We start from the raw sequence: 27,888 nt of genomic DNA, 5'->3' as shown, positions 1-27,888 counted from the left end.
GATATAAAAGTAAAGCTCCATCGGTACCTGCACACTTGCACAGTATATATAGACTGATTTTCTGCCATGGCCACTTTTATTTCTCAAAGCTAATTAAGGTGCAGTGCTTTGGTGGCGCGCTAGCTGCTGCACTACATGCATGCATGCAGTCCAGTGCTAGTAGCTGCATCCTGCCAACTCCATTAGGCACCACGTGCGTAGACACCGACCGACCACGTACGTAAGGCTAGCTGTAGCTAACCACGGCAGCCAGCAGACGCCGGCCGGCACACCTAGTTCTAGAACACGCCGAGGCTCTCATCTGCAGCCTCCTCGACGACGGAGACGGACCACGGCAGCATCGTCGTCCCGGCGGCGTTGCGTGCGGAGCAGTTGGTGCGGATCTGCCCCTGCGTGCCCGTCAGCACCTTGATCTGCCCCATCTTCACCACGGAGAAGGCGAACTGGTCGAAGAAGTCCCTCTGGCTGCGCGCGAACTTGTCGACGAGGGCCCTGGTGCGGGCGTTGCTGAAGAGGTCCTGGTCCGAGGTGAAGAGCCCCTCACGGTTCACCAGGTTCACGTAGTACTTGTTGTCGAACGCGTTGGGCGTGCGCACGTCCAGCGGCGTCCGGCGGTCGGTGCCCTTCGCCGGGCATGTCCGCCGGAGCTGGCCGGCGAAGGTGGCGTTCAGCGTCGGGTCCGGGCGCGGGAACAGGCGGTCCTCGAACGACGTGCAGTGGCCCAGCCCGATGGTGTGCCCGCCTGACAGCGCCACCAGGTCCGTCGCGTCCAGGTTGATCTTGGACAGCACGGCGAGGAGCGCCGGCACCGCGGCCGTCGGCGGCGGGAGCCCGCTCAGGACGTCCTGCTGCGTCGCAAAGCTCGCGCTGTCGCGACGACCCAGGGGCACCTTGTAGCTCGGCCCGCCGGACTGCATATGGAATGGATCGAGGCATGCATGTGGTGGTGTGTGAGCGAGCAGCAAACAACAGGTTAAAGAAAAGAAACGAAAAGAAGAAAATTGTGCATGCATGCGTATGGTATGTACCACGACGACGGAGTCCCGTGCGGCGAGCGCGAGGACGTCGGAGCAGGAGACGACGGTGCCGCCGCACTCCTTGTGGAGGCGGTCGTGGATGTCGTTGATGGCCTTGAACGCGGTGGGGCGCAGCGTGAGGTTGGGCGGCGCCTGCTGCTCTCCCGGCCCGGTGGCGGAGCCGTCGAGGAGCACGGAGGCGTCGCAGCCCTGCACGAAGCAGTCGTGGAAGTGGAGGCGGAGGAGGCCGGCGGCGAGGCCGACGTCCCTGCGCACGGCGTCCTGCACGAAGCTCCGCACGATGGACTCCGCCTTAGGGCAGCTGCGCTTGTAGAAGTCGAAGGACAGGCCCGGGGCCAGCGGCGGCTGCCTCGCGTTGCCGTCCGCCGCGGTAGCCGTTGAGGAGGAGCAGATGAGGACGACGGCCGCCACCGCGGCAGCGGCAGCGAGCGTAGGAGCACGAGACATCTCTCTAGCACGTAGGGGGGAGCGAGTGTAGGGAGAGCAGCACTAGTACTGGTATCTAGGACTGGAGGCTTAGCTTTGTGGCTACATACGGTGGACAGGTCTCAGTCCCCACATCTTGTACACGTAAAATTTCGTTTTTTTAACAAAGTTTTAAACAAACAAACAAGGATCGATGCCATATATATTGGCGTGAAATTAAGCGGAATGCAAGTTAAAATGGTGTCGCCGGCTACCTACGTACCTAGAAGTTAGGCTAGAATATCCCTAGATGCTGGAAAAGACTGAGCTGTGTGACTGTGATATATGTCATCTCCTGGACGAGTGCTCTTGCGCCTTGTTTAGTTCTAAAATTTTTTGCAAAATCGACACCGTAGCACTTTCGTTTGTATTTGACAAAAATTATCTAATCAGAGACTAACTAGGCTCAAAAGATTCGTCTCGTCAATTTCGACCAAACTGTGCAATTAGTTTTTATTTTTATATATATTTAATATTTCATACATACGTCTAAAGATTCGATAAATTTTTACAAAATTTTTTGGGAACTAAACAAGACCTTGGCCAAACTGCCTGTAGGCATGCATTCATGCATTATATATATAATATGATATGCGCGCGGTGCCATGTGCTCGTGACTTTGCCTGCTTTGTGTACAAACTTGAAAGGCGCGCGTCAAGCAGTGGCGCGCTCGATGGCAGTCAGTTGGGCGGCTACTACAAACTTTAATATGGGTTGGAGTAGACGCATGCATGTATTACACCAGATAGACGATCGACGCTTGGCCAAGTTCCCTGCCACGTTCTCTACCGACGACTGACACCATGCATGCATGCATGCCGCCAGCAACAAAAGTATCTAGTTCACCCCAAAAAGTAAAAAGTTTTCAAAATTTCCCGTCACATCGAATCTTGCGGCACATGCATGAACCATTAAATATAGACAAAAACAAAAACTAATTACACAGTTCAACTGGAAATCACGAGATAAATCTTTTGATCTTAGTTAGTCCATAATTGAATAATATTTATCACAAACAAACGAAAATACAACAGTACCGAAATCCGAAATCTTTTCGGAACTAAACAAGGCCCTAGCCAAGGGCGGCGAGTGCTGCTGGGGTCTCGTCAACAAAACCAGCCGCGTGTAAAGCACACGACCCGGGCTGAGCGTCTCTCGTGTGGCGGCTTCTCCGCGACCACGCACCAGCGCCGATTGACGAGACGACCACACAACCAACCACGTACTGTACACTTATTATATGTTACTTCAGCATGCAGTGAGCGGCGCCCGTTCCTGTGCTCTCCGATATATCATCATCCGTGTGTACAGAAAAGGGCTAGGATATGGTCTCTGTCTATGATCTACCACACTACGTACGTACTGCAACGGTGTGTTAGCTCTGCTGCTACTAGCTGCTTGGTCACGAGCTAGCTAGTCTAGTCGTCGCCGCGCGTCTGTGCTCAGTGAGTGGCGGAGCTAGAGCACACGTAAGAAGGGTGCACTTTCTTGTAAGTGCATATGATTTTATCTTATAGGTGTAAATATAGTAAAAATTTGATCATATTCTCTATTTCTTTATATTCTTGAGCGTTATATATATATATATATATATATATATATATATATATATATATATATATATATATATATATATATATATATACACACACACACACACACTCCTGCTAGTAATTACTCCCACCTCTGTAGAGAGGCACGGGAGGTGAAGTCGCGGACGTACGTTAACGGGGAATTGGGGGGTGCGGCCCGTTAGTGGAGCAAACAGGTTTAATTTGGATGCTCATGTGTTTATACAAGATCTGTTTGTGAGGAGCGCCTGGCCAGAAAAAATTAACATAGAAAGCGGATCAATTTTTTACAGATGTATATGCTTTTGTGTGAATAAAGTATGGACATATACTTTAATGAGAAAATGAGTATATTTGAATACTTGTATTTGGGAGTATATGATCAATTATTTATAGACGTATATGCTTTTGTGTGAATAAAGTATGGACATATACTTTAATAAAAAGATAAGTATATTAAAGTATATGTATGTTGAGGCCGCGGCGTTATCGGAGGGGACGACGAAGATGCTGCAGGATCCGCAGCCTCCTCAATGGATCAGCGAGATCCGCTGGCAATGGGGCTGGGGAAGGACGACCACTGAACACATAGGTAATATGGTTTATTGAAGATTAATTAGAGGCTGTTTGGTTGCTAGCCACACTTTACCTTAGACAAATTTGATTAAGTTGGAAAGTGTTTGGTTGACAACTAAGTTTAGACATGTTTCTTTTGGGCTCCACATGTCATAGAGTTAAAAAGTGTGGCAAGATTCCTTTAAACATGGCAAAGTGTGGCAACCAATTTGCTAGCCACACTTTTTGTGGCTTGCTACACTTACCTAAAGTTAGTTGTAGTAAACTATGCCTAGCAACCAAACATCCCGTTAAAATAACTACACATACGCAACATGATATATATCATTTTCGCTTAGAAAAACACGCACAGTACACTCGCCAACCACGAGGTTTATATTTCATTGTGCCCTGCGAGGCAGGATTGCAACCATATTTCTCCAGCCCATCCAATCCATCCTAGCTTGCGAGAGAGACTGCGCAACTCCACAGGAGTGAGCTATGGCACAAGTCGAGGATCAAAGTGCCACAAATGACTCCTTTGAAGCCATTTCGTTTGAAAACCATGCTGCCAGTACCTCTATATTAGACTCTCATCAGTGGTCCATTGAGCGGAGCAAAGGGGCAATAAGTCCAGCGGGGTGAACAAATATTATGATAATGTCATAACGATAACATCTCACGCTTTTTAGTAGTAGATAGATAGAAGAAGAGATAGAGATTATCCCAGCCCCTTTGACTCCCCTTATGCTGTACGTTATGCATCCTCCACTTGGCAGCAGCCCGACGCCCCGACCTGCGTGGCGAGCAGCTCAGTGGGCGATGCTGAAGCAGCGTGGTTTCCTCCGTCGCCTCCAGCATGATGTCTGCTGGACGGTGCTGAGATCCTGTCCTCATCTCGACCCTCCCGCTTCTCCCTTTGATACGGGAACGAAGGTGTGGGAGTGGGTGGTTTGCTGGTCACAACGCCTGCGGCAGAGCACCACTAGTGATTGGCCTCAGATACGTGATGAGATCAATTTAATTACTCGAGAGCTGGAGGTTCTTGAGGGATCAAAACCGTAATGTATGATCATGGGAAGAATCGTGTACAAAGGTGGAAACCCTGGGAGCAAATGGGCAATAAGTCGAGCGGGGTATTGAAATATTTTTTTTAAAGGAAACAGGAAGGGGTTTCACCCTACTGAACTTTATTAATAACTGAACTAAAAAGGCTCCAGTCTAGGTACAGTAGATCAAGAAACAAAGAAAGATATAAAGAAAATAAAAAAAATACACAAAGTTGTCTAGCCATAAATCTATCAAAGCTTTGTGAACATTCGTAGCTCTGAGCTTAACTCAGGCTAATTTTGGTCTGATGACAAATTTGCAAGACTGAATTGAATGTTGAACATTTCTGAAGATCAGCTTATGTGTCTGAATTTTGAACAGAGGAATAGTATCATGAATGGTGTCTTGAGGGGTGAAGAAATATTACAGTAACGATGACATCCCACGCTTTTTAGTAATAGAGAAGAGATATATAGAGATTATCTCATCCATACTTTGACTCGCCTTGTGCATCCTCCGCCGATCCCAACCCCCAACCACACCCATGAACCCACCCAACCACTCATCCACCAGCTAATCCCGATCTATATATATGATAGTATGAGTGAAGACCCCAACCAAAATTTCATTGGCAAAAGAAGAAGCGCGAGTACCGTGTGACCGAGACCTGCTAGCAGCTAGATCCTATATCCGCATGGCGCAAGTTCACTCTGAAATCAAAGAGAGCTCCACTAATGAAAGTAGCAACAGTGAAGCTGATCTTGTAGCTAGACTTCCCACAAGGGAAGGATGGGCGACACCTCTCACCCTCTACAACCAGTGCTGGCTGAGATCACACACGGTAGGAAAATTCATGGCCGTGAGAGACAACTTCAAGCCCCGCGGCGACGACATCATCCTGGCGACGCACCCCAAGAGCGGAACCAACTGGCTCAAGGCCCTCGCCTTCACCATCTTCAACCGCTCCCGCTGCAGCCTCGACAACAACCATCAGCAGCACCCTCTGCTCACGACCACCCCACAGATGGCCGTGCCCTTCATCGGCTTCAGCTCCACGGGTGGTGGCGACCTCGACCACCTGGAGACGCTGCCGTCGCCGAGGCTGCTGTCGACCCACCTTCCCCTCTCGCTGCTCCCGCCCGCCGTCTCCACCCTCGGCTGCAGGGTGGTGTACCTCTGCCGGGAGCCCAAGGATGCCTTCGTCTCGAGGTGGCACTTTGAGAACATGATCGGCACAGGGGCCCCCGTCGGCCTCGACGCTGCCTTCGCCATGTTCTGCGAGGGCTGCTCTCCTTTCGGCCCTTTCTGGGAGCACTACCTTGAGTACTGGAATGAGAGCTCGGCGAGGCCACGAGAGGTGATGTTTCTCAGGTACGAACAGATGGCGTCTGACACGCTCCAGGTTGCCAGGAAGCTTGCGACCTTCCTCGGTGTCCCCTTCACTCAGGAGGAGGACGACCGTGGAGTTGCCCAGCAGGTTGTCAGCTTCTGCAGCTTCGACTCGCTTCGCAGCTTTCAAGCTAATAAAGCATCGCCAGATGGTGTTGAGGTGGCAGGGGGCAAGCTTTTCTTCCAGCGCTCTTCCGTGTTTAGGAAAGGCAAGGTCGGGGACTGGACCAACCACATGAGCAAAGAGATGGGACAAGAATTGGATCGCCTCGTGGAGGACAACTTCAAAGGATCTGGTCTGGTGTTCTGACTTCACTACGTACTTGAGAGAGAGAGACGGACAGAGTCCTTATAATCTTATCTTATCTTATCTTATATATAAATGTATGTATTATCAATTTTACCAGCAGCATAAAAATATTAAATAATCCTCCTTCTTGCCAATTAACATAATCATAACTTTTACATCTCATCCAAAACTATAACTTTTACATATGCTTGTTTTCATATAAGATCATTTATTTTTTTTTAAAAAAAATAAATATCAATATTTAGAACTCTAAACAATTTTAAATTGAAACCTGTGTAAACAACAAATTTTTAGATTGCATTTAGCTACGACTTTTGTTATGAACCATGCGAACATTTGAGGTCACTGCAAAACAAAATTTGATGACTTAAAATAAACATTTTAGGCTCTAAACAACTTCAAGTAAAAAACAAGCCAACTTGCAAATTTGTAGATCACATTCAAAACTTTTACTTCGGTATAAACTATGTCAACTTCCAAGGTTTTATTTGATGAATTTTTAAGACCCTAAATAGTTTGAAGCAAAAAAAAATTGTAAATCACAGAGTTTATAGATCGATTTTGGTATAAAGTTCGAATACATCACACTTCTTATGAAAAAGTTATATATAAATCAGTTTAGATCGTCTAACTATTTTTAGTGGCAGGTCTCTTGAAGCACAAACTTTATAGGATACACTCTCAAGAGACCTACCTTTGATAATAACAATCTACATGATATTCGCATGTGTTAATTAATTTACTCTGCCTCTTTAAATGGTTAATAGAGACCACATTTGGCTGGCCCATCTCACATTTTTTTAAATTATAAAGTACAACGTAGATGCCCACAACACACATGCACACTCACCTCCACTTATGCAAATTCTATCCTTATGAGCATCTTCGAAGGACTAAGCCGACAATACATTGAAAACTCACAAAGTCATTACAAGCATCTCGCTATCGATGGGGACGTTGCTTATCACTGAATACAGAAAGCACAGTGTAACTAAATCATAAAATAAAACTTGAAAAATTCAATCGAGATCCGTGCTGCCAGGAGCCACCATCGCCAAGGTGCCCACTGCTGCTGCTCCACCACAGCGCATCACCCGAACGAGGCTGGCGGACATGTTCGCCCTGTGCTCACCACTAGAAAGAGGGTGTAGGAAGGGGAAGAGGGCACCGGGAGAGGAGGGGACACCAAGGTAGGGAGAGGAATGGACGCTGCCGCCTAGAGGGGAAGAGAGGGGTGCCATCGGGATGATCGGGGAGGGGGCACGTCGGGGATCTAGGAGACAGAAAGGGCGTGGGCAAGTGGAGAGGGAGAGAGGTGCCACGAGTGGAGAGGGAGAGGACGAGCGCATCTAGGAGACAAATAGAGAGGGTGCGGCTATGGGGGAGGAACAAGCTATGGTTTCTAACTTCCTCACTATATATATAGTCATTTAGTGATATCGGGTTGGTTGAGCTTATCTCATTTCTAGATGGGTTGTCTCGGCTTCTGTTTAACTGTGGCAGACCTTGTATTATGACCTCCTCGGTTACATTAACCGAGGTGGTTGTATTATAATGCCCATCTCGGTTAATAGGCATTAACCAAGGTGGTTATATTACAGTGCCCACTTTAGTTAATAGATTTTGGGAGACATTTTTTGTAATTGCCTTGGTTAATAAAAAAATGACTGCCTCGGTTAATCTGAGGCTTTAACCGAGGTGGTTGGAAATCTTGCCCGCCTTTGAGGTCCATTCTAAAATGCCTCGCAAAAGTTTTTTTTTGGTAGTAGTGAATGTTGGGATATTCCATATTCATGAGGCAAGTTCCCTAAAAGAGGCCCAACTAGCACCATTGGAGTGGCATGTAAAACCCACACATACCGAGAGGTTGCTTGTAAATCTCTTTTGCCTATATAATGTTAATAACATGAGAGCAAAGGGAGCTGTCTCTTTTGACTCTGGTTGGCCAACCCAAACCATCTTCTTCCACTCTCCTCTACTAAACATGTTCAAGAACTATTTTTCCAACACAAAACATTTTAGAATTCAATAAACCTTCTTGTAGTAATCAGCTGAGAGATGCTCCAACATAATTCAGACTCCATATCACCTCAAAAAACTTAAATCTAACAAACGAAAACTCGACAAAAATTCATGTGCAAATGCCAGAAAAAGGAAACTAAGAACCAGGCAGTGAACTTCTATTGGATAGTCAAGATGTTACTAAATATTCGAAGTAGCAAAACACTAACTAAACAATTATGTGGGGTTAAGCATATCGATGTGAGGATCAAAATTATCACCTAGAAAACCATCACCCAATGCTTAAACAATGTGGATTCAATCGACACATACATAAACCAAATCAAGCGAAGAACATCTCGTACTAGGGATCAAATAATTCAGCAAAACACCATAACAAAATATTCACCAACACATTGTATATCAACCGATTCAAAACACAAAAAATCGGCTGTGGAAATCTAAAATCAACTAAAATCACAAACCCTTGGTGAATCGCCTACCTAGAGTAGAGACAAAGCAAACAAATGAAAAGGTTCATCGCAAAATGTTGTCTGCTCCAAGAAAAACTAAACAACATGATAGCCAGGGTCATATATTAGAAAAAACCGGCCACAACAAAGGTCAAATTGTTGGTGGGGATCGAACAGATTATGAATAATGAACAAGAGAAGGACTGGGGGGGCTTCGTCAAAGTTGAGGGGACTTAGTTTGACATTGTTGTTGGAGCTTTGTGGGCATTATTGTTGGGTTCTTTGCCCGACTTTAGTCAATGACATTGACCACCTTGGTCATGATGCGAGTGCGCGGGAAGCTATGGCGTCAGCGTTAATATCACTCCTAGTGCACGAGTAGACGTTCTCATGATAGAATAGCCAAGATAGCTTACCAGGGCATGTGGCCAGTAAGTCTCAATCACAACAGGCCAACAACGAATGATCCTTAATCGACATAGTCGGAAACACTACTTTGGGACTGCTTTCCAAGGCAAGTCCACCTACCAGTCTAAAGTTGAAACATCTTTAACCATCAAAGTTATTCCACAACAACCCTTCAAACTTTTATATTTGAAAACCTACCCACTAAGCAAGGCTAAGCATCACTAAACATTTGAAATAAAACAGGTAACAAGGCTAGTCGAATGGGAAACAAGGTTTTTGATGCAACAAGTAGGTTGACATTCAACTCCTAAATACATAATGCAACATTTTAGATTCTTAAGTGGAAAAGTTAATGTATTTGGGGCTTGCCTTGGTTGTCGGGGTAAGTGGGTTCCTTTGGGAAATGATTTTTTCTATGTTCTACTCAGTACTAAGAGCATGTCCAAAAATTTTCATAATTTTTGGACTTGTATTTATTTCTCTACAAAATTATAAAAAAAGTTCCTTTAATTCATTTTGGAAAAAGGGGAAAACTACTAAGCGTCGGCTGGCCCGTTCCTCAGCCCACATAGCCCAGCTCCATCCCGACCCCTTCCTACCTGCTTCACATCCACCCTAGGTCCCTGACAAGCGGGGCACGACGTCTTCTTCTTCATTCAGCAATGTGGTGGCTGGAGGCGAGCATGCCATCCGGCTAATCGCCGATGAGCTACTCCCTAGTGAAGCTTAGCCTTCCAACACGATCTCATCATCCTCCCACACCCAGATATGCTCTCAACCAACTCGAAGGGATACCGGGCGATTGGGGCTACGTAGTCGGTGGCACGGTGGAGCAAAGCCCTGCCGCGCACCGTGAACCCATCACCACGGCACAACAATGAATCCAACAGGATAGAAAGAACTAGGAGCTCACTGAGAGGAAGTAGCACCTGCTAGACTGGGAAGACACACGTCGAAGGGGGGCGGTCGACGGCGCTCTACCGGCCTTGAGGAAGAAGAGGGCCAACCAAGGGACTAGGAGGGGCTAAGGGCACCTCATGAGATTCTGGGGCAACACACAGAGCAGGCGAATCAGTGATGCTCTTGTTTTGGTTGGAACTGAAGTAGGAGCAGCGCTACACGGTGGTGGCAAGAGAACAACAGTGGAGGCGGTGAGCAAAAAGGGAGAGCAAGAGAAACAGTGTTGTGGCAATTTTTGTGCTTAGTGGATGAGGACAGACACGGTTTAGAGCAGAGCAATCAAGCAAGGAAGGAGCTACGTGGTGTGTGTATGGCATAGGCGAAAGGCGGCGGCGCTGTCCGGGAGCCGCCGTGCTCTGTTCCCATAGGTGGGAATACTATAGCCGAGCCTATCCATTTCTCTCCTTTTTTAAAAAAAATTACTCATAGATCTTGAGAAGAACTAATGAAATGGCTAAAATAAGAGTTGTGCAGAATAAAAATATGTACAACATTACTTTAAGGCTCCAACTCTGATTTTGAACATAAGAGTTTGAATTTTAGCAAAACAGCAAGGGAGAAAACTTCAAATTGAATTGCGGCTTTTATAAATTTCCAAAATTACTTTAAAATTTACTCAACAACTTGAAAAAAATCCAAAAAAAACTTGTTGTTTTTGAAAAGCCCTACAAGTTTCCTTTCGGCTACATTTCAAAATTCCAAACAAATTTTTAAATACAAGTTTGAAATCAAAGGGGGACAATTTATGGAAATATGTATTTTCAAAATTACTTTGGATTTTGCATTGGAACTTTGAAAACGCGAAACACCAAAGTTGTACATCTCAACCAGATCTACAACTTTGATTTATGTTCAACCCCAAATTTTGCTTACATTTTGAATCACACAAAATGTGGTAAAAGTAGAGGCAGAAAAATCAGTGTTTTTCCTAATTAAACCTCTCACAAATTAAATTCCAACATAATTACTGTTTAATTAGTGATCACACCAACAACTCAAATGCTCCATTGAGCTCCACCCAAGGGTTTTTATTCAAAGTCACATTTGGGTGCACAATATTTCATTTATAAGTCGTCTTGATATTTCCCTCAATCCTGAACGTGGGTTTGCATCGGAAAACTTGCAACAAGTTTTGGAGTCCAACCAAGTTGACAAGTGGGGCAATTTTTTAGGGGTTAGACTCGAAGTTATCCCCTACACTTGACACTAGGGTAAAGTACCACTTTACCCCTCAACTTACATAGGGCATAACAAAGTATTTGAGGTTACATTACAAATTAGGGTTTTAGGATTTGAATTACACTCTACCCTAAGCTCAAACATTCTCAAAGTAAACTTGTTTTAATCAATGCACCACATAGTTAGCTAAATGACATACTTATGCATAATGATGTCATGAGCATGTTTTAGTGTTGCTTAACACGAGAGGTGTTACAACGAACAACTCAAGTTTTAATCATCTAGGCTTTCATCTTTCTGTGTTTTGTGACCCTTCTGGTGATCTATGAAGTATTGAAGTTAGTTTACTTGTGATCTATGATGTAAGTGTTACATGTATATCTTGTGATGACTGATGAGTTGTGACTTGTATAAATTTGAAAATTGTATTGAAGCTAGGATTTCTTATATAGCAGGCTACTGGATGGCCTGATATAGTTTTGGGTCCCGTGCTCCACGGGTTGGCACGGCACAAAAAACAGCCCACATGTCGTGCCTAGGCCGTCACCTTAGCATGGTGTATTGTGGAGGCACGCCCCGGTGGCACGCAGGGTCGCGGGCCATACCGTGTCGTGCCCTACTAGGCTGTTGAAAGCCTAAGTTTGGTTTTGGTTAATTGATAAACCCAAAATACTAACCTCTATGCTAAGTATGTGTAGATTAGATAAGGTTGGTACATGTCAAGTGGTTGAGTAAGAGATGGTCATGATGATGGTGGTGATGACCACAAGGTGATCAACTGCTCAACTTGGAAAAGAAGAAAGAGAAAAACAAAACCCTATGGAGATCAAGGCAAAGGTATTGCTTAGGGTTTTGGTTTTAGTGATCAAGACACTATAGAGGGTGTGATCACACTTAAGATAGATAGCCATACTATAAAGAGGAGAATTTCTTGTCTAAGCGGTCTATCGAGTGCCACTACATGTTATTAGTCATGTGCATGCATTTAGAACCTAGTGTGTTGACTTAACCCTTAAAAATATTTTTGAAAATATGCTAACACACGTGCATAAGGTTTTACACTTGGTGGTTAACACTTTTGAGCAAGGGTTGAAGAGGTGGAGAGGAGTTGGGTCTCTCTCAAACATGGCGTGATTCAACGCTTTTGTGAAAATGAATTGCTTATTTTCAATTGTGCCAGAGGAAAGTTTTGGTGAAGTCGTGTGAGCGTTTCTTGCTGAGAAACACTCATCGAACACTAGGTCAGATAGCGTCAAACGCTAAGCCCACGCCCGACGAGTGCAACACCGGTAGGCACAAATAGACCTGCGCATCGGAGCATCCGACACTTCATCATCGGAGCGTCCGATACTCTTGGGCAAAGTGGTGAGCTCAAGGGAGAGTGAGCATCTGACGTTGGGTGCATCTAATGCCCCAGCGTCGGATGCGTCCGGTGAATGCTCCAGGGTTTTTGTTCCTTACTGAGAGAGCTCCAAGCCCTTCATGCCATGGTCGTTGTGTGCCCAACATGCTGCCACCGCCAATAGGAGCTGCCCTTGCGCCACCAAGAGGGACAGTGAAAAAGAGGGGCGAGTGAGGGAGAAGGGGTGGCGTTGGGGCTCAATCTCAAACGGAGGGGAGGGAGGTCACAAGGAGGCAGAGGGAGGGTCGCTTGGCCGCTCGGAGGAGACGGCGATTCTTGAGGGGGAAAGGAGATCGAGGGGCTAAGTCTGAGTAAGAGAGGAGTGAGGAGAAAGCCTAAGTCTCCTTCAAATTACGGTCAAAGATGATTATTAGGCTCGCCTGGGTCTGTTGGGGCTTGGCCTTTTTGAAGGCAGGCGTTATAATGTGTCTTGTCTCCATTACTTTTTGGAGGCGGTTGGCCCAGGCGATTGGCCAATTATTTTCGGAGGCGGTTGGCTAAAGATGCCCGCCTGAAAATAGATTATTTTTAGAGCCAGTCTATAAAATAACCGCCTCCATAGATCAGTTTCTAGAGACGGGCAAAAGTCTTCATCTCTATAAATAAAAATATCCGCCTTCATTAATCGACATGGAATAATGGTGACAGGCAAAATATATGCCGGTCTCCATTTAAAATATGGCTTAGCTGAATGTAGGAGTCATTTTTGTGCCTTTGGGAACAAAGATGGTGAACATTGCATATCTGTAAGTTCTTGTCATGTTTGTTTCGTTAAAATTTGATTTATACTAATATTTATGTTAAAATGTTATGAGAGAAAAATACTATTTCATGATAAGTACGGTCGAAGTGATTATATAAAACTATTTCCTATCCTGTCGTCTATAATTAATTAGCCCACTTGTGACGTAGGCAGGCCCCAAGACGTAACACCGACACTCGTCGCTAGGAAGATATATCTGCTCATGACCTATTTATATAAGTAAGGTCTTGTTTAGTTCTCTAGGTGAAAAAGTTTTAGGTATTATAAAATTTTTGTTTATATTGGTAATTATTACTTACTTATGGGCTAATATAGATTTAAAAGATTGGTCTCGCAAATTATAGGTAATTATATAATTAGTTATTTTATATATATAACTAATACTCTATGTGTTGTGAGTTTCGATGTGATGGAAAATTTGAAAAAGTTTTAAAATTTTTGGTGTAACTAAACAAGACCTGAACAAGAGAAATTAATTGCGACAGGAGAGCAACGAGAGGCGACGTTTCACCAACCACATGCATTCATCAGTTCATCCTATACCTGTGATCGATATTTTTAATCTGCCATGACGAAGATATGTGGGACGCAACAGTCGTCTTTATATTAGAAAAAATACCCTCGCTAATCACGCGGTTATGATTTCTGTTAAAAAAAAGCACGAGCTAATCCAAAGATAGAAAACGTTCTTCCTCGTTCATCGGTCACCCGTTCCATAGGGATCCGATGGATTCAATCTCGCTCCTGTGTCTATATGCAAAATAGAGTAGCATGTCCAAGTACGATAAGAAGTTCGATTTCAAAATAAAATAAATGAAATACAAAGCATTTTCAGAGTTTGTCATTCTGTCTCGTCCTGGTACAAGATAAAGGTATGGTGTTGAGTCCGATCTCAAAACAAATTAGAATGTACTGATATGATTACAGATAAATCTCTAAACCTCTAGTACCTACAAGTTAGCAGAGCAGCATATACACCGTGGCATACCCTCAGTCCTAAATAGATGAGCATATAGGATACTAACTTTAACTAGATTTGTAAAAAATATTTACAATATTTATATCTCTAAATAAATTTATTATGAAAGTATATTCAATGATCTATCAATGATACTAATTATGTTTATAAATATAAATATTCTTTAATATATAACTTGTCAAAGTTTTAAAAAAGTCGACTTTCCAGAAAGTGATAATAACATCTATTTTGGGATAGAGAGAGTACCTAGTCGTATCACAACACCCAGTTTGCTTGAACTTATCAGCAATACCGTTTCAGCAAAATAATATTATTTTTCTCTTATAACAAATCAGTATATATCAGAATTAGCATCAACCATTTTTCTGGCTATAATTACTAAATAAATATGTCTGGATAATCATGCAATAAGCTAAATGTCCTAATTTCATTCTAGCGCACGGATATGTGTTATTATTAGTCATACAAAAGTAGCGGCTGCTTAACCTTTTCTTTTTGGAACAACAGATAAAGCATTGGCTCCCCTTACATGCAAGCTAGTGTTTTCTCTCTATTTATTATGCTGCGCAGGCCGCAACCCACCCACTCCATCCCTGCTGTAGAGAGTACAACATCAACTCCATGAATAGCAGTAGAACCATGGAACAAGCCAAGGAGGGAAGCGCCACAGATAGCTCGTCCGAAGCCATTTCATCTCAAAGCCACAGTACCCATCTTCTCTCCAAACTTCCAACAAGAGAGGGTTGGACACAGCCACTGGTGCTCTACAAGAACTTCTGGATCCGTCCGCCAATGGCTATTAACATCATGCACCTCCAGAACAGTTTTAAAGCTCGCCAAGACGATATCATCATTGCATCCAACCCTAAGTGTGGCACCACATGGTTGAAGGCGCTCGCCTTCACAATAACCAATCGCTCCAGGTATGAGTTTGGAAATCACCCTCTTCTCTTTCGTCATCCCCAGGAGGTGATTCCATTTATCGAGATCCCTCTTGGCGTGGAGCTGACTTATGTGGACACGCTCTCTTCCCCAAGAGTTCTCGCCACCCATATGCCCTTTTCATTGCTCCCAAACTCCATAACTACTTGTGGTTGTCGGATTGTGTACATCTGCCGAGGGCCAAAGGATGCCTTTGTGTCTCGATGGCATTTTGAGAATAAGATTAGTAGAGAATATAGCATCAATGTGGAAGATGCTCTTGACATGTTCTGTGAAGGTTTCTCACCCTATGGTCCTTTTTGGGAGCACTGCCTCGAGTACTGGAGGGAGAGCATCGCAAGTCCTGACAAGGTTCTTTTTCTCAAGTATGAGGATATGACATCAGAACCAGTGAAGTATGTCAAAAGGATCGCATCGTTCCTTGGCGTCCCATTCAGTATTAAGGAACAAGAAGATGGGGTGCCTGAGGAGGTTGTGAGATTATGCAGCTTCGAGAAGCTCAGCGGCTTGCATGCCAATCAGGCAGCAGGAGACATCGCTCGGCATGGCAACATGGTCATTGACAAGTCGGTGTTCTTTAGAAAAGGAATCGTGGGGGATTGGGTGAATCACATTAGTGAAGAGATGGGGAGAAAGATAGATTCCGTTATAGAAGAGAAACTCAAGGGATCTGGCCTTGTGTTTTAACGTGTATCTCATTTTTTCCCATTTTGTCTTGTATGATTTGACATCGTTTTTTTCCATTTTGCATGAATAAACGAGTCCATTTCATTTTGGAAATGTAAATGCGCTTTATCACTCTATCAAGTTTCAAAGCAGATATATGGAAATGGCGAAATGTCTGCTGGTTATATCTGGTAAAAAAATAAATTTGGTAGATTGTGGAGCTTATCCTCAAATTATACTTGGTAGGTGTGAAGCTTGTCCTTAAATTATACTCACTCCGTACCTATATTAGTTGACGTTTAGGACAGGATTATGCTTACCAAGAAGTGATTAATTAGGGGTATCTTTCCATCCTTGCCCTTATTAAATAGAGATGCGGGTGCACTTTATACAAGAAATTTTCTTAACTCAGATGGTTAGTGTATCGAGGTGTGACTCTAGCAAGCTGTGTTCGATTCCTAGTAGCCATTTTTTTTTTTTGAGTGGGGCTTGGTTTTGCTGGAGGCGAGTGTTGCAAGCAATTGTGTGCCTCGACGCCAGCACGCCGGGCGGCCGAGATTAATTGCATGTCGAGCGGAGCTAGCCCTGTGCATGCGCCAACAAAAAGTTGGTCAGGGGCAAACGCGTCCATGTGCAGGTGTTTACACGCTCAACGTCAACCTTTATGAAATCAGAAGGGTCATCTAGAACAACATGTAATACAGATATGGAGGGAGTACTCGGTAGGTGTGAAGCTTGTTGGTAGCCACTTATTTTTTTTTTGAGTGGGGCTTGGTTTTGTTGGAGGCGAGTGTTGCAAGCAATTAGTGTGCCTCGACGCCAGCACGCCGGGCGGCCGAGATTAATTGCATGTCGAGCGGAGCTAGCCCTGTGCATACGCCAACAAAAAGGTGCATACGCCAACAAAAAGTTGGTCTGGGGCAAACGCGTCCATGTGCAGGTGTTTACACGCTCAACACGTCAGAAGGGTCACCTAGAACGACATGTAATACAGGTATGGAGAGAGTACTGGTGGGTAGGTGTGAAGCTTGTCCTTAAATTAAATTTGGTACGTGCTGAGGATTCCCCTCTTTCAAATTTGATGAATTAGAGGAAAGAATTTTGGTGCTCCTATTGTTAATTAACTCATGATCCACGTACTAGTGGATCGGCATCCGCCGTTAGTCGACCCCAATGTGGAAGGCCAATTCAGTATCATTATGATCAAAACATGTATTTGCTAATCAATTCAGATTGGCCTCTTCAGTGCTTATTGAAACCGATAGGTCCAATTTAAGAGAGGGTGGCATTATACGTCCTGCTCCTGCGCATACACACCAAATTCAGTCCATACCTCTCGAATCGATGACAGGACAGCAGCAACCATGCATGTGCTTGTTTGTTTGCCTTATATTACGGTGATGCCTGGCTCTCCAAAGTCACTGAGCATGGTCTCATTGCATGAGTCTTTCATGTGACGCCTCCTAAACCAACTTGCACGAATCTGTTTATCGATTTAGAAAATCAGTAGAGGCAAAATTGGACAAACAAGCTACGCTTGATGGAGATGTCCTTGGCTAAAACTAATTCTGGAAATAAATAATCTGATGTTTTTGATTTGGTTGAAATAAGCTTATTCCACTATTAAAATAAAATATGATAATTGGCGAACCAAATCGTGAGGTGGGAGAGCCTTAAGATCACTATCAATTTTTTGGAGCTTAGAGGATAAGCCCAAACTCCTGTGGACAAAAAAAATCAACTATTAGTGCTATTGTTACAAAACAAATCGACTAAGCCAACTTTAGAAGTCGGCCAAACTGATTCTAATATCAGCAAAGAGCAAAAGTCAAGCTAGCTGCACACACAAAAAAAAAAGCACCACGCATGTAGTTGGAAACATCCGGAGATGGAGGCGCTTGGGAGACTGAGAAAACTGAAATCTCCGGTGAAGAGGTAAAGATGCAAGCAAATTCTGTCAAACTCATGAGCAAGTACATAAGCAATTTGCCAATTTGAAGCGAGGAGACGTACGTCAGACACCCGAGATCGAGAGCGAGCAATATAATGCTCCTGCGTGGCAGCTTCTCGTCGACCAACGCCAACCAAACAACCACCAACTGCACACCGACAGCGGCGAGGTGCGTCGTGTACTGTGTTGGCCTTGCAGTTGCAGTTGGCGTTATTGGCCTCTCGCTCACGTACGTTTAGATTAGGGATGAAAACGGATCGAATACGAACGGATATCACCGATATCAGATTTGTTTTCATATTTCTGGTCAGATTCGGATTCGAATACGCATAATGTCAATCATATCGGATAAGATAGAATTGAATGTCGACATCATAAATATATAATTTAAATATTCGGATACGGTATCGGATGTTGAGTATTCGGACTCGGATACGGACAGATTTAAATCCCTCTAAACGAATTCGGTCTCGAATACGGTCGGAAAATATCCGTACCGTTTTCATCCCTAGTGTAGATACGCCTCAATTCGCACCATCTGCACCGGCCTCTTGCATGCATGCCCATCAAAACCTCCTATCGAGGGAGACTGGAAAAACTCCAGAGTGTTGTTGAGCTAGTATGTCACAAAAGCTCAGGGTGGAAGTGCCACGGATAGAAGCCATTTCATTCGAAAGCCATGCCTGGGCTTAGTGGGCTATTTAGGTTGGTGTCATCCCCGCATAGGGATTGTTCACAGTAAATGCGGCTTGATTTGATCTCTCCAAAATTAGAGAAACTGGCTCGACACACTTGGACAACGTCCCAATCTCCAATTCTTGTCCTGCACTTCAATCCACCCCCAATACATGTGGATTGAAGTAGTTCGACTACAGTCAAACAAGACACTAGGATAAATACTCAGAGTGCCAAAGATCAATTTAATTGTGTGCTCGAGATTTACGTATATATCATGTAAATATGAGGTATAGTAATCCATCAAAGTCATACTTTTTATTTTGAGAATTACACAGTACAACGCAGACGCCCATAACACGCACGCACACTTACCTTTATGAACGTACGTACACAAACTCTACCCCTATGAGCACCTCCGAATGACTGAGCCGACAGGTCTCGAGAATCACGAAGTCAACACTGGCGCCTCGCTTTCAATGGAGGAACTAAAAGCATAGCGCCGTTAAATCCTGAAATAAATCTAGGAACAAGAATCACAAGTTTTTTCGTTGAATTATTGTTAGGTAAAATGTTGCGTGGAAAACAGAAGTAGCAAATTTGATTCTCTAATAAATGCCAATTATTTTGATTTGGGTTGATAAATCCAATATATAGTAATAAATAATACCACGTCTAAAAGAAATTTTAGTGATAAATGTCACATTCAACTGATTTGATATGATGTATAATATTCAAATCAGATTTGTCCCCATGAACTAGCTCTCAAATACGTACAGGAATTTATTGTTTGGTTGACCTTGTTGTTATATAATATTCAGATATCTATTGGATAGTATTAGCGATAAGACATATATCCGACTTAATTATCAAAACAGCTAATCGGATAGATCGAGACACTCAATCATAGATTTAAGAACGAGCTGGATATTTTATACTTGTAAATTTCCTCTGACATGTGAATTACTATACTATTCATCATGCATTAATTCCATGGTTTCACCAGCTCATGCACTACAGTCATGCATGCATCTGGTGCTTACCTTAATTAGATAAATGGCGAGACATGATGCCTGGGCTATTTATACTCCGCGCGAGCAAAAGCAACGCAGCTCAATTCGCGCCATCTGCACCGGTCTCTTGCATGCATGCCCATCCAAACCTCCCATCGAGGGGAGACTGGAAAAACTCCACGAGTGTTGTTGAGCTATGTCACAAGCTCAGGGTGGAAATGCCACAGATAGCTCGTCCGAAGCCATTTCATTCGAAAGCCATGCTATGCGTCTCATATCCAAACTCCCAACAAGAGAGGGGTGGTCAGAGCCATTGGTGCTCTACAAGAACTACTGGTTCCGCCCGTACTTTGTACAGAGCAGACTGCGCATCGAAAATGGCTTCAAACCTCGCCCCGAAGATGTCATCCTTGCTACAAACCCCAAGTGCGGCACCACATGGCTGAAAGCCCTCGCCTTTACAGTCATCAACCGCTTCCGGTATGAGTTTGGCAACCACCCTCTTCTTTTTTCTCATCCTCAAGAGGTGGTACCATCCATAGAGGCCCCTAGCCATGAGAACCTTACCTATTTGGAGAACCTCCCATCACCAAGGCTTCTCGCCACTCATATGCCTCTTACATTGTTCCCAAAGTCCATAGTCAACTGTGGTTGTCGAGTTGTGTATATCTGTCGAGACCCTAAGGATGCCTTTGTGTCTCGGTGGCACTTTGACAATAAGATGCATAGGGGACAATGTGTTGACATGGAAACAGCGTTCAACATGTTTACTGAAGGCTTCTCGAGCAATGGACCTTTTTGGGACCATTGCCTCGAGTACTGGAGGGAGAGTATTGCAAAACCTGATAAGGTTCTTTTCCTCAAGTATGAGGATATGACCTTAGAGCCAACAAAATATGTCATAAGGCTTGCAACGTTCTTGGGTGCCCCATTTAGTATTAAGGAAATAGAGGATGGGATACCCGAGGAGGTGGTGAGGTTGTGCAGCTTCGAGAAGCTTAGTAGCTTGTCTACCAACCAAACAGGAGAATTTGCTCGGCTTGGTAACATAATTATTGAGAAGTCATCATATTTTAGGAAAGGAAAGGTGGGTGACTGGGTGAATCACATGAGCGAGGAGATGGGGAGAAAGCTAAATTGCATTGTGGAAGAGAAGCTCAAAGGATCAGGCCTTGTGCTATAATATGTATCTCTATTTTTCTATATCTTGTTGTATGTTTTTTATCACATTTTCGTTTTTGCATGAATAAACAAGAGTCGTCCATTGTAAGATTTGGAAACGGGATTTCAATTTCCAAGGTACAAGGGTTATCTAGCCCATAATCAACAAACACCTCATGTTTCTAGTAGTTTGTTCAAAGAAATTCTCACTGAAAAAATTGTTCCTTGTTACCCTTTTGGCCTTCACATGAGCCTCGAGTATCGGAGAGATCAGAAAGCAGTGGTGAAATATGTTTCATCACTCTCAAAGAAAAATAAGATGGGGTTCCTTGGGAGCTTAGTTGGTATCCGTTCCAGATTTTTTTTTTTCGCGATCGGAGACATTTTAGCATTTCTAAACATATTGTTAGACAAAGTGTATATCTAAATGCATAGCAAAAACAACAAATATAGAAAATTAAAATATCTTATAATTTGAAGCAAAGGGAATAGCTTACTTGCACACAACAAATCGTCAGGATATATACATTGCTGAAGGGATGATACGGTGGCTGTCAAGTCACCGTTCTTCAGGAGGGAGTATGACACATGACTTGTCAAAAAAATGGCACATGTGATGGGGACAAATTAGTTAGATTGCCTCGTGGAAGACAAGACAGAGATGGATGGGGTCGACAGATCGATCGAGACATGTGCTATAATAATGTGAACAAGTATTGTCTTGATCACTGCTGTTCTTCATGTAAGCATCGAATCAACAAAGTATCACCCATTGCCAAACTTTATTTGAGAAGTCCAATTTTTGCTGCTTTCTTCTAGAAATATAGATAGACAAATATAGCTGCTGGCAGAGACACAAGACACATCCTCATTGGAAATTAATCTTGTTTGGTTGTAGAGAGGACAACTGCATTGGAAATCTTGTTTGGCAGAGACACAAGACACATCCTCATTGGAAATTAATCTTGTTTGGTTGTAGAGAGGACAACTGCATTGGAAATCTTGTTTGGTTGTAGAGAGGACAGCACGGGGCGGCACTGGGCCGCCGGGGTAGGGCAGCATTAGGGTGGGTCAGGGCACCGAACGGGGCAGCACGCTCGTAGCGGGCCAGCACAGGGGCTGTGGTGCTCTGCACCTGGTGAACGACGAGAGGAGGAAGAAGTGAAGAAAGTGGATGACAGCTGAGTCCCACGCATACATAGCAGGTAACGGTGTTGACAATGATATCCATCCTAACCCACTTCATCCCTCGCACCAAACATAATGGAATGGCTCCATCTCTCGAACCAAACATGAGATGGGTCTATCTCAACCTAGGTCGTCCAATCCATTCCACATGATTCCGAAACCAAACACATCCTAAGAGCATAGAAGGAGATATTATCTTTCATTTTTCAGCTCTATTGTGGTGCCATGTCAACAAACAAAAAAAAATGCAACACCCTTAATAACACGTGTTATTTTTACTGAAATTCCAGTCATACAAACATGCCAAAGGGAACTGGGTTATTACCACGGTGATAGCTCTTGTTCTTGGCTAAAATACCAAAATCCCGTAGTGTAGGGGGTGCAAGTAGATCCACGCAAAAAGAAAGTTGATTATACTTCATGAACCTTAACAGGTGCAAGCACAACTACAGCGCTCCGTGCAGTCTGGTTCTATCTTACCTGTTCCCTTTTTTCTCTCTCTCTTTTTTTTTTGAGTAATCAGGAGGAACCAGAGTCGCCTACTGTAAAAATATATTAAAAACAAAAGTGAAATACAAGCAGTTTAGGTTGAGGCAAAACAAAAACAAAGCAAAGCAGAGTTATGGATGGATGGATATACGATTCCTTCTTCGTTTTGTTTTGTTTTTCCAATCAACTGAGTTACGTAGCAAGGCGAGTAAAGCACCATTTCCTTCAAATGAAAGCGTAGCAATTACTACACTGACACTTCGTCATGATATATATAGCAGATCTATCAGCATTGCAATGACGATATCATAAAGATTGTATTCGATCTCTCGATGTAGTATGTGTCATTGTCCCTTGTGTCCAGGAGCAACTTAAATTTGACTCTAAGCTACTTCCTATGCTGATTATTAATAACGAAAACAGAACATTATTATGTAGACGTTTTCTTCAGGGATATAGAAGGTGAGCTTCCTTTTTCCGGGGAGATTAGATGGTGAAAACTCACTACTACAAAAAAAACATTAACCATGACCTTTTGAAACCCCCTCGAAGGCGGACAAAAATTTCAACCGTCTCGGTTAATGCCTCAGATTAACTGAGGTGGTAAGTTTTTATTAACCAAGTCGGTTACAAAAACCACCTCGTAAAATCGATTTACGCCTCCTAAAATATATTAATCGATCCAAAAATACATCTATTTTCGGAGACAGGTTAGTTATAAGACCCGTCTCGATTAATATTCTCGAGACCCATCAAAAGTCCATCTCGGCCCAAATCTTGGTCACAGTATATAAACGTGAAAACCCTAGCCATCCACTCAATCTCCTCTCCTCTCTCACCACCCCCAATCCTCAGCACCGCTGGGAGCCCCCTCTCCTTTGTGCCTCTCTCTCTCACTCCTCTCTCACACACATTGACCTCTCTCTCTCTCTCGCTCTTTCTCTCCTACTCACCGGCATGTATCCAGGGCAGGGGCCCGCGCACTGGGCGAGCAGGAGGCCGCGCCCCCACAGCCAGGAGGTCGCGACCCTGGCGGCCAGGAGGCCGTGACCTCGATGGCCAGGAGGACGCGCCCTCGACGACGGACCAGTGGCGCCCCTCCTCCCATGTCGTCCTCCTCTGCGACAGCCGTCATCGGGGTGCGGCGTGGGTGTGGCAGACCGGTGGCGCCCCTTCTCCGCCACGTTGTCCTCCTCAATGGTGGACCGGGCGGAGCTTCTGCACGGGCCAAGGAGCCGGTGTTGGGGTGCGGCGGCTGATCCACCCCACTAGGCGATGAGTAGGCTGGCGGTGCTCCTTCCTCCCCTGCCTGTGGATCTACGACAGGGCACCAACAATGGCGGATCTAGCGAATAACAGTGCGGATGGGCTCGGCGGGCCCATCGATGGCCTTGTTGGGCTTATCCACTTTTTTGTTTTTTTTATTTTATTAACCGAGACGTGCATCAAATCGCCTCGGAAAAAGTCAAATTAACCGTGACCTTTGATAAAGGTGGTCGGCCAAAATGCCTCGGTTAAGCTATTTTTGCATGCCTCTGTTATCTTTTTTTGTAGTACTGACTCTGGGTTTTGGGAACGAAGATGCGCGACAGTGTAGGCAGATGTGATTGAGCGTTTCAGTGTGCATCATGCATGCTTCTGCCCAACTGAGATATATTCAACACCACCTAGCGGTCGGTGAGTCTCTGCAGTTATGAGGCTGTCAGTGACCAATAACTGCAGGTGTATCACGATCGACTTGCCACACCTACCTCCGCTATCTTATCTCCGGTAGAATATACATGTGTTGTGCTATAATATATATTTATGCTCTCTGTTAGCCAGGCACGAGTCTATCAGCTCAATCTACACCACCTCCCTTCGCCTATCCAAGCGAGCAGCGAGAGACTGCAAAAACTTCAAAAAGTAGCTAAGCAATGTCACAGCAAGCCGAGCATGGAAGCTCCAAGAACAGCTCATCTGATGAAGCCATTTCATTAGAAAGCCATGTTGCTGATCTTATATCCAAACTCCCATCAAGAGAGGGGTTGTCGGAGCGGATGGTGCTCTACAAGAACTACTGGCTCCGTCCCTACTTTGTGGAGAGCGTACTGTGCCTCCAAAATAGCTTCAAACCTCGCCACGATGACATCATCCTTGCTAGCAACCCCAAGTGCGGCACCCGCCTTCGCAGTCACCAACCGCTTCCAGTATGATTTTGACAACCACCCTCTTCTCTTCTGCCATCCCCAGGAGGTGGTGCCATTCATAGAGATTCCTCGAAATACATACTTTACATACCTAGAGAATCTCCCATCCCCAAGGCTTCTCGCCACCCATTTGCCTCTCTCGTTGTTTCCAAAGTCTACAACTTGTGGTTGTCGGGTTGTGTACATCTGTCGAGACCCTAAGGATGCATTCGTGTCTCGATGGTGCTATGATAATAAGGTTCATAGGGACATAGTGTTGATTTGGAAACAGCTTTCAACATGTTCTCCAAAGGTTTCTCTGGTTATGGGTCTTTTTGGGATCATTGTCTTGAATATTGGAGGGAGAGCATTGCGATGCCCGATAGGGTACTCTTCTTAGGCCTTGTTTAGATGCATCCAAAAATCCAAAATTTTACAAGATTCCCCATCACATCGAATTTTGCGGCACTTGTATGAAATATTAAATATAGATAAAAAAGATAACTAATTGCACAGTTTACCTGTAAATCACGATACGAATCTTTTAAGCCTAGTTACTCCATGATTGGACAATGTTTGTCAAATAATACGAATCTTTTAAGCCTAGTTACTCCATGATTGGACAATGTTTGTCAAATAAAAACGAAAGTGCTATAGTATCAAAATTCAAAAAAAAATTAGATCTAAACAAGGCCTTAAAGTACGAAGAAATGTTGTCAGATCCGGTAAAACATGTCATAAAGATCGCGGCATTTATTGGTGTCCCATTTAGTACTAAGGAAGAAGAGGATGGGGTACCAGATGAGATGGTGAGGTTGTGCAGCTTTGAGAAGCTTAGTAGCTTGTATGTCAACAAAACAGGAGAGTTTTTTCGACACGGCAACATGGTTATTGAGAATTCAGCATACTTTAGGAAAGCAAAGGTGGGTGATTGGCAGAATCACATAAACGAAGAGATGGGGAGGAAGTTAGATTGCATTGTGAAAGAGAAACTTAAAGGATCTGGCCTAACTCTGTAGTATATACTCCTATGTTGTATCTGGTTCTCCTACATGGAGCGAGTATTATCTTCTTTTATGCTTTTATTATACATCACATTTGCATGTTTGCATGAATAAACAAGTTTTTTTGGAAATGAAATTTCGGCTTCTTTCGAACTAATATAGAGGGAGTTTTTATTGCCCCTCTCATCATCTCCAATCTAAATGAACATGCTTCGGAGATGATGATGATGATGAGGGAAGGACTTGATCTTCCCCCAACAAGACTTCACTCTTGCACTGATTATGGTGTCGTCTCCTGCAGGCGTCGTGGTCGGGCAGCTCTGCAGGTGGCGTGGTTGAGAAGTTCCATGGGTGGGCGACTGGGCGGCAATGTGGAAAAAAGAAGCTTCAATTCACTGGCAGGTGACGCAAGTGAGTGATGCTTTGTGGAAGAAGATAAAGTCGATGAAAAAATAGAAGCATTGTGTGATAGATAAGTCAGTCAATATATGATAAGTGGATGCACTGGCTGCTAATGGAAGGAAAAACGACATCCACCCCATATATCTAAATCCCTTAAACCAAACACAAAACATGTATGAATTATTTTATCCTGTCAACCAAACATAAATGAAATGGGATAATTAATCTAATCTAACTAATACAGAAAAAGAAAAAAAACGAGACTGGAGTATCACTTGTCCGATCCTTAACCAAAGGTATGGTAAAAAAAAAACACAACATACACACTGCAAAGAAGAAGATATAAAAAGTGTTTTTGGACAAGACAATTTCTTCCAAAAAGAAAACTTGTGAGATTAGTCATAGGCCTCATCTTGGGCCGTCCACATTTTCCGTAGGGAAGCTCATCATTGCGTAATGCACCGGGAGGCTTTCCAGGGCCTATTAGGCCCGTTGCTCATTTCATCTTTTCTAAGCTGAGCCTCCACGCGGTATGTACATGGAACTTAGCATAAACTTGCTCTCTTACTTGAGTTTGTTTTGTTTTTATTATATATTCCCTCTATTTGTAATATAGTGTGGAACACTCACATGTACCTATAGATATTCTAATTATAAAGTTTCTACTTAATCGTGGTTTTCTTTTTAATAATCCTTTTCTAAATCAAAACATAGTCATTATATAGAATGTATTGTATTTCAATATAAACTTTAGAAGTCACAATGTACTCTATGTCAAGACGGGGAGAGTATTTATTTAGTAGTCCACGAAAGGAAATCATTTAATTTTGCAAGGCCGACGAACGATGTGTATGGAAATTAACAGTTAGCTAGATTGGCTTTCCAATATGCAAGAGCTTACGTGTTGCGATCGATCTCTGCAGCAGAGCAGGATTTAATGAATGAATCACCACGTACTTGTACAATTACATATTACATTACATTACATATATATATGTAGCAGGCCGGTCTGGCCGGCATCGTTGGCTGGCCGGCGACGATGGAGATAGACTGGAGTAAGGAGATACTGAAACTGTGTGCCGGTCTCGCGTTCGTCGGGATGGCCGTCTTCCAGATGGTGGTGCTCGTCGGCATGGACTGGGGCCACGTCGGTCCTGGACTGCCGCTACTTGCGGGCATCATGGCCGGGCTCGGCTGCTTCCTGCTTCTCAGCTTCCTTGCACGGATCTTCTCCTTCTTCCTTGTGCATATGCAGATCGATGCAGAGCTAGAGAGATCGATCGCTAGCTGCTGGAACTAGTACTAGTACTCTTTGCAACCGCAAAGCAGCGTCATCGCTTGTGTCACTGCTGAGTTACGTTCATCTCCTTCGCTGCTGCCGAGTTCATGGCCTGCGCTGCGCCGCTGATTAGCTCGTCTGTTTCGGTTCCATATCCTAGTGTAGCATTACCGTTGGTGCTTCTGAAATCTTGTTTAGTATTGGAATTTTCGTTATCCTAGATTCCTAGTGCAGTACTCTTGTTTAGAGCTTTTACAGTATTCACTTCTGAATATTCTATTGAGAGCTCAACCTGAATTACTTTGTCTTTTCTCCAAGAATGCCGATCAGTTTGTAATATGAAACTGCTATCTAGTGCTTGAGTGAAGAACGTTGTCATTTTTTAAGTGTGAAAGCCTTCCCTTTTCC

The 27,888-nt window shown here is 44.0% G+C and overlaps 5 protein-coding genes across 5 annotated transcripts; 4 read left to right on the top strand and 1 right to left on the bottom strand.

Annotated features, from left to right (window-relative positions):
- Window positions 5–1,633, bottom strand: LOC8074114 (cationic peroxidase SPC4). The gene is made up of 2 exons (XM_002456941.2): window positions 1,029–1,633; window positions 5–911 (listed from the first exon to the last, which is right to left on the bottom strand). Exons 1-2 carry the CDS (start codon window positions 1,482–1,484, stop codon window positions 279–281), a joined length of 1,089 nt encoding a protein of 362 aa, XP_002456986.1. The 5' UTR covers window positions 1,485–1,633; the 3' UTR covers window positions 5–278.
- Window positions 5,282–6,509, top strand: LOC8074113 (cytosolic sulfotransferase 15). Its single transcript, XM_002459109.2, has one exon. The coding sequence runs from the start codon at window positions 5,373–5,375 to the stop codon at window positions 6,375–6,377; it is 1,005 nt and encodes a 334-aa protein (XP_002459154.2). The 5' UTR covers window positions 5,282–5,372; the 3' UTR covers window positions 6,378–6,509.
- Window positions 15,083–16,287, top strand: LOC8074112 (cytosolic sulfotransferase 17). Its single transcript, XM_002459108.2, has one exon. The coding sequence runs from the start codon at window positions 15,164–15,166 to the stop codon at window positions 16,169–16,171; it is 1,008 nt and encodes a 335-aa protein (XP_002459153.2). The 5' UTR covers window positions 15,083–15,163; the 3' UTR covers window positions 16,172–16,287.
- On the top strand, window positions 19,877–21,138 carry LOC8074111 (cytosolic sulfotransferase 17). Its single transcript, XM_002459107.2, has one exon. It carries the CDS (start codon window positions 19,986–19,988, stop codon window positions 20,970–20,972), a length of 987 nt encoding a protein of 328 aa, XP_002459152.1. The 5' UTR covers window positions 19,877–19,985; the 3' UTR covers window positions 20,973–21,138.
- On the top strand, window positions 24,544–25,814 carry LOC8077408 (cytosolic sulfotransferase 6). Its single transcript, XM_021456355.1, has 2 exons — window positions 24,544–24,799; window positions 25,477–25,814. Exons 1-2 carry the CDS (start codon window positions 24,544–24,546, stop codon window positions 25,812–25,814), a joined length of 594 nt encoding a protein of 197 aa, XP_021312030.1.

The sequence above is a fragment of the Sorghum bicolor genome, chromosome 3 (genome assembly GCF_000003195.3).
Source record: "Sorghum bicolor cultivar BTx623 chromosome 3, Sorghum_bicolor_NCBIv3, whole genome shotgun sequence".
In the NCBI taxonomy this organism is placed as follows: domain Eukaryota; kingdom Viridiplantae; phylum Streptophyta; class Magnoliopsida; order Poales; family Poaceae; genus Sorghum; species Sorghum bicolor.
This window is presented reverse-complemented; position numbering and strand designations above follow the sequence as displayed.

Coding starts and splice junctions, on each gene's coding strand:
- LOC8074114 (XM_002456941.2), bottom strand. CDS start 1,484: ATGTCTCGTGCTCCTACGCTCGCTGCCGCTGCCGCGGTGGCGGCCGTC. Junction 912..1,028: donor CACGGGACTCCGTCGTCGTG/GTACATACCATA, acceptor TTCCATATGCAG/TCCGGCGGGCCGAGCTACAA.
- LOC8074113 (XM_002459109.2), top strand. CDS start 5,373: ATGGCGCAAGTTCACTCTGAAATCAAAGAGAGCTCCACTAATGAAAGT.
- LOC8074112 (XM_002459108.2), top strand. CDS start 15,164: ATGAATAGCAGTAGAACCATGGAACAAGCCAAGGAGGGAAGCGCCACA.
- LOC8074111 (XM_002459107.2), top strand. CDS start 19,986: ATGTCACAAGCTCAGGGTGGAAATGCCACAGATAGCTCGTCCGAAGCC.
- LOC8077408 (XM_021456355.1), top strand. CDS start 24,544: ATGTCACAGCAAGCCGAGCATGGAAGCTCCAAGAACAGCTCATCTGAT. Junction 24,800..25,476: donor GTGCGGCACCCGCCTTCGCA/GTCACCAACCGC, acceptor AAAAAAAATTAG/ATCTAAACAAGGCCTTAAAG.